The following is a 6,757-nucleotide window of genomic DNA, read 5'->3' on the forward strand; positions in this document are numbered from 1 at the left end:
TTGAGACAATGTCTTGCTCTTGTCACCCAGGCTGGAGTGCAGTGGCGTGATCTTGGCTCATTGCAACCTCTGCCTCCTGAGTTCCAGCAATTCTCCAGCCTCAGTCTCCCAAGTAGCTGGGATTACAGGTGCACGCTGCCACGCCTGGCTAATCTTTTGTATTTTAGTCGAGACGGGATTTCACCATGTTGCCCAGAGGCTGGTCTCAAACTCCTGAGCTCAGGAAATCCGCCCCCCTCAGCCTCTCAAAGTACTGGGATTACAGGCATCAGCCACCATGCCTGGCTGGAGTAATTTTTTAATATAGCTATAAATATAGCACCCTGTCTTTAATTTCCCCGTCACTCCAGGTTTGTCCCTTAAAGTCCTCTGTGATTCCTGCACCGACACGAACCTCTCTATTCAACAGCTCACCAAGGCCTACCTCCTTCCTTGAAATGTCACACTGACACCTTCCCCTTCTACCAGAGGCCAAATATTTTTCATACTGGACTGCTTTGAGAATTATTGAAAGGAAGTCATTACATTGTATGTCAGTGTTTAAGCTGCGTGTGTGTGTGTGTGTGTGTGTGTGTGTGTGTGTGTGTGTGTGTGAAACAGATAATATTTCTAACTGAAAAAGCTGAATTTTTAAAGAAATGAATCAGAAAACTAAAGGTCTGGCCTCATAGAGATAACCAGTTGTGAGAGGCCAAGCTGATGAGTGGGGCATCACACTGTAAAAAATGACTGGTTAGGCTGGGCGTGGTGGCTCACACCTGTAATCACAGCACTTTGGGAGGCCCAGGTGAGTGGATAATTTGAAGTCAGGAGTTCAAAACCAGCCTGGCCAACACAGCAAAACCCCATCTCTACTAAAAATACACAAATTAGCTGGGCATGGTGGTGGGCACCTGGGATCCCAGCTACTCAGGAAGCTGAGGCAGGATAATTGCTTGAACCTGGGAGGTGGAGATTGCAGTGAACTGAGATCACGCCACTGCACTCCAGCCTGGACAACAGAATAAGACTGTGTCTCAAAAAAAGAAGAAGAAGAAAAAAAAAAGACTGGTTATATAGCTATTTATATAGTTCTTAATATGAACCAGTTCATTCACAGTTTAATTAATTTAATCCTCACAAAAATCCACTGAATTAGGAAGTAGCATTATCCACATTTTCCAGAAGTTTCTCCAACGGCACAAAGCTTGTAGTTAGTGACACAGTTGCAATTGGAATCTAGGCAGTCTGGTTGCTAGGGCTAAGCTTCTAGGCACTCACTACACTAGTTGTGTCTTAGGAGAGACCTGCCCTAGGAGAAACCTAACTAGGAACATAGAAGTCAGCTCTAATTGGACAATTCTGCCATCAGAGGCACTACCAGGAAATATTGCCACCACGTTCATCAGGACAGCTTCTAGAGAAGTTCAGAGAGATTTAGGAGCATTGAGGGGAGAAGAACAGTACATTCACTTCTGGAGCTACAGCAGGCAAGCTGCTCTTTAAAACTGAACTTCAAAAAAAATAAGAGTAGCTTTATCACCAGTATGAGCAGCAGGCAAAAATGTAGCTAATAATTTCACTTAAGAATCTAGGACTCGACCTGGCGCAGTGGCTCACACCTGTAATCCCAGCACTTCGGGAGGCCGAGGCAGGCGGATCACGAGGTCAGGAGATCGAGACCATCCTGGCTAACACGGTGAAATCCCATCTCTACTAAAAATGCAAAAACTTAGCCGGGCGTGGTGGCGGGCACCTGTAGTCCCAGCTACTCGGGGGGCTGAGGCAGGAGAACGGCGTGACCCCGGGAGGCGGAGCTTGCAGTGAGCCGAGATCCCGCCACTGCACTCTAGCCTGGGCGACAGAGAAAGACTCCGCCACAAAAAAAAAAAAAAAAGAAAAAAAAAAAAAGCAAGTGACTGGATTAACATTTCTTCTGTGAAATAGAAATGGAGTGTTGAAATGAAAATTAAGTACAATTAAGAGAGAATTATTTTTATTTTATTTGTATTTTAAAATTTATTATTATTATTATTGGTAGTAGTAGTAGTATTTTGGTAGAGACAGGGTCTCACTATGTTGCCCAGGCTGGTCTCCAACTCCTGGGCCCAAGCAATCCTCCCTCCTCAGCTTCCCAAAGTGCTGGGATTATAGGTGTGAGCCACCACATCTGGCCAAAGAATTTAAAAACACTTTTTGCATATCTGAATTTGTGGCTTTGGATTATCATCCCTGTCATAGCAGGTAATATAGCATCTGGACAGATGTATTGATGAAGAGCTACTTAAAAAGTAGTTTATCTGGGATGCTGTTTATTACATTTGTCAAGGAGATCTAGTCAATACCTCCATCTAGTGGCAAACTTGTAAGTGGAGACTTACGTCTTACAAAGTATATTAAGTCTTGATAAAATAAAGCCCTCTTTCTCTCTGAAATGTCCATAAGACCCAGAGTGGCTTTCTAGAAGCAGAAGTTAGTTTTAGGAATTTTAGAACAATATTTTCACAGCAGGAAACAAGTGGAAAAATAAAAACATGTAAGGAAAAACTTGTGGGTATTATACTTATAATACAAAGATGTTTGATATTCACTTCCAAGTAAGTTCTTCTGCAATAAACAACTTCTGTCAAACTTAGCCTACTGGAATAACACATTGTACTAGGTTAAACAGTGTCCTCCCAAAAGATGTTTGTTTGTTTAAGAGACGGTCTCTGGCCAGGTGCGGTGGTTCATGCCTACAATCCCAGAACTTTGGGAGGCCAAGGAGGGCAGATCACCTGAGGTCAGGAGTTCGAGATCAGCCTGGCCAACATGGTGAAACCCTGTCTCTAGTAAAAATACAAAAACATTAGCGGGTGTGGTGGTGGGCTCCTGTAATCCCAGCTACTCAGGAGGCTGAGGCAGGAGAATTGCTTGAACCCAGGAGGTGGGTTCAACTCACTGCAACCTGAGTTGAGATCGTGCCACTGCACTCCAGCCTGAGCAACAGAACAAAACTCTGTCTCAAAAAAAGAAAAAAAGAAAAAAAAAAAAGAGCGAGACAGAGCCTTGCTCTAGTCACCCAGGCTGGAGTGCAATCATAACTCACTGCAGCCTCCTAGGCTCAAGTAATCCTCCTGCCTCAGCCTTCCAAGTAGCTAGGACTACATGTGTGTGTCACCATGCCCACCTAATTTTTATTTTTTGTAGAGATGGGGTGCGCACATTTCCACCAACTGTCTCTTCAAGGCAATCTAGGCTATCTATCATGTGCCTCAAAATTCTTCCTCTGCCCATCACCCCAATCTATTAATAAAGGCATTTCCATGTTTGTGTATATTAATATGGCAGCACCCCACTTTTCAGTACCAAAATCTGTATTCGTTTCCTAAGGTTGCAGTAGCAAATTACCACTAACTGGGTGGCTTAAAACAACAGAAATGTATTTTCTCACAGTTCTGGAGGCTGGAGTCCACGATCCAGGTGCTGGCAGGATTAGTTCCTTCTGCGGGTTCTGAGGGACAGTCTGTTCCATGCCTCCCTCCGAGATCGTGGTTGTTGTTGGAAGTCCCTGGTGTTCCTGGCTTTGTAGAGGCATCAGTGCAATCCCTGCCTTCTCCCCTGTGTGTGGCTTTTTCTCCACTCTTGCTATAAGGACATCAGTCATTGGATTTAGGGCCCATCCAAATCCAATATGATCTCATCTTAATTTGATTACACCTGCAAGTTCTCTATTTCCAAATAGTCACATTCATAGGTACTACGAGTTCAGACTCTAATATATCTGTTAGGGGCCAGGTGCGGTGGGTCAGGCCTGTAATCCCAGCACTTTGGGGGGCCAAGGCGGGAGGACGACTTGAGACTAGGCGTTTGACACCAGCTTGGGCAATACAGTGAGACCACCGTCTCTATGAAAAAAAAAAAAAAATTAGCCAAGGCCAGGCATGGTGGCTCAGACCTGTAATCCCAGCACTTTGGGAGGCCAAGGTGGGAGGATGACCTGAAGCCAGGAGTTGGAAACCAGCCTGCTTCCATTAAAATGCAAGTGGAGGGAGATAAATTGAGGTAGGAATTGTTAGCGGACGGAATGTCTTAACTATGAGTTGTCCAAGTTCTTGGTGTATTGGACAAAAATTGAACAAAATGCACTAACAAAGCAACAAAAGAACAGGCTAACGAAGGCACAGATTTATTGAAGAAGCAGTACAATTCAGAGGGTGGGAGCGGGCTTGAGCAAGCGGCTCAACAGCCTCTTCAATTGGGGTTTTTATTAAGCTAAAGGAACCAAGCAACACTCCTCGGTGCCCTTTAGAGGACTCCAGTTGGCCGCACCCCATGAAGGATTGGCCTGCGACCACAGGCTGACGTGGAGCCTTGGCACACGATCAGAGGCAGATGTGGAAACTTCTGTCTCATTATCACAGGAACGAGGAGGTGGCCTGTGTGCTGTCCAATTTTGCCTAGAACTGGCTGCACCTGCTGTTCTTTTGCTTCTGCCTTAACCCTTGATTGCCCGAATTCCCTATTCTCCTGCCTCAGAATTGTTAAGCAAAAAGGAACCAGGACTTGATTATTTGGAAAATTCTCAGCCTAACTATACTGCTGCCAAGGATGAGAAGGTCTGGCCTGAAGAGTGTGTCTGGACAATACTTTGCTAAAGAGAGTTGTGTGTTGGCCGGGAGCGGTGGCTCACGCCTGTAATCCCAGCACTTTGGGAGGCCGAGACGGGCGGATCACGAGGTCAGGAGATCGAGACCATCCTGGCTAACACGGTGAAACCCTGTCTCTACTAAAAATACAAAAAATTAGCCGGGCATAGTGGTGGGCGCCTGTAGTCCCAGCTACTTGGGAGGCTGAGGCAGGAGAATGGCGTGAACCGGGGAGGCAGAGCTTGCAGTGAGCCGAGATCGCGCCACACTGCACTCCAGTCTGGGAGACACAGCGAGACTCCGTCTCAAAAAAAAAAAAAAAAAAAAAAAGAGAGTTGTGTGACTTATGGATCCACTCAGCCGTGTCAGCAGAAGCCAGGAATAGAGTTGGGGTTGTCCAGGAAAGATCTGTGGAGAACTTGAAAGTTCTAATGGTGACATCCACAGAAAACAAGATTTTTGAGAATTTTATACCAGCAGAAATACTCCCAGCCTTGATGGAAAGGGACAGAGACAGAACAAATTGAAGGGAAAATGACTGACTCCCAGGGCAGAGCCATGGATGCAGAGGCCAGAGAGAGGATGGAGCTATAGGTCCAGAGGCCAAGGCCAACTGCACCCTCTGGGCCCAGAGGCTGGATCGAGTCAGAGGGTCATTAAGGCCTTGAAAACCAATGTAGTTTTCCCTTTTGTGTTACAAACCTGTGTGAGACAGTGACCCCTTTAATTCCATGAAAATTCTGCCTTTCATAATGGAGATGTCTGTCCTATGCTTGCCTCATCTCAGTCCCTTTGTGTTGTTGTAATAGACATCTGATTATTACTGGGTAATTTATAAGTAATAGAAATTTACTACTTACAGTTCTGGAGGCTTGGAAGTCCATGATGCCGGCATTAGGTGTCTGGTGAGGGCCTTCTTGCTACATCCTCATGTAGCAGAAGAGCAGATGGGCAAAAGGGCACATAAGCAGGTTCCTTCCAGCCCTTTTGTAAGGTGCCAATCCAATCATGAGGGCACAGCCCTCATGGCCTCATCATCTCCTAAGGGGCCCACCTCTTAATACCACAGCAATGTGATTACGTTTCAACATGAACTTTGGAGGGCACACATTCAAACCACTGCACCCACCATTGTACTTTGGAAGCAGATAACTTGTTTCCTAGTTGCACATGTCCACAGTTACGAGAGGAATTTTGCCCTAGAATGTATCATATCATACCTAGAGTCTCAGTGATACCTGGTTTGCATGATTTAGATAATGAGATGTGCAATGTTTTGAGCTGACGATACTTAGATGAGATTTTGGATTTACAGTTAATGCTGAAACAAGTTGAGATTTTTGAGGATGCTGGGATTAGGTGAATGTATTTTGCACATGGGATGAATGTGAATTTTACAGGGCTAGAGGATTGACTGTACTGGGTTGAAGTGTTCCCCCCAAATTCACAACCACCAAAACGTCGGAATATGACCTTGTTTGGAAGCAGCATCTTTGAAGATGTGATTAGTTAAGATGACGTCACACTGGTGTACACTAGGCTGTAAATCCAATATGACTGGTGGTGTCCTTATAAGAAGATGGACGAAAAGATGGCCTTGGGAAAGTGGAGGTAGGAACTAGTGCGATGCAGCAATGAGTTAAGGAATGCCACAGATGCGAGCGACCCCCAGATGCTAGAAAAGGCCAAAAAAGGGCTCTTCCCTGGATTCTTCAGAGAGAGAGAGAACAGCATGGTCCCAGCAACACCTTGATTTCAGACTTCCAGCCTCTAGAATTGTGCAACAATAAATCTGTTGTTTTAGGTCACGCAATCTGTGGTAACTTTGTTACAGCAACTCTAGAAAACTAATACACTCATCCTGGAGGGATGCCCATAGCTTTTCCTTACATTTACTAGCTTATGTGCTGTAAGACACTTCATTCACTGAAATCCTGAGACAGGTACAAAGTGTCAACAGAGCTTCTTCAGTGGGCACATGGAAATGTTTGTACCCTCTGTATCAGAATAAGAAAATGATTACGATATAAACAGAAAGACGAAAGACAACAGTAGAGTGTTCCTAAAAACCTTCATATGATTTATCTTGGGACTGTGAAAGCGGCAGATACCAGAATAAAGTCACTTTTGCTGGACCCAGACAAAACAGG

At 45.0% G+C, this 6,757-nt stretch overlaps 1 protein-coding gene across 1 annotated transcript in view; it reads right to left on the bottom strand.

Annotated features, from left to right (window-relative positions):
* The window catches only part of ACAT1 (acetyl-CoA acetyltransferase 1), a 37,514-nt gene extending 33,910 nt beyond the window's left edge, over positions 1 to 3,604 (bottom strand). Inside the window, exon 1 of the mRNA XM_011984746.1 lies at positions 3,413 to 3,604. Within this exon, the coding sequence (XP_011840136.1) occupies positions 3,413 to 3,556 (144 nt within the window). The 5' untranslated portion in view covers positions 3,557 to 3,604. The remainder of the gene's footprint in view (positions 1 to 3,412) is intronic.
* Positions 3,605 to 6,757: the final 3,153 nt, after the last annotated feature.

Source organism: Mandrillus leucophaeus, unplaced genomic scaffold (genome assembly GCF_000951045.1).
Source record: "Mandrillus leucophaeus isolate KB7577 unplaced genomic scaffold, Mleu.le_1.0 Scaffold273, whole genome shotgun sequence".
NCBI lineage: Eukaryota > Metazoa > Chordata > Mammalia > Primates > Cercopithecidae > Mandrillus > Mandrillus leucophaeus.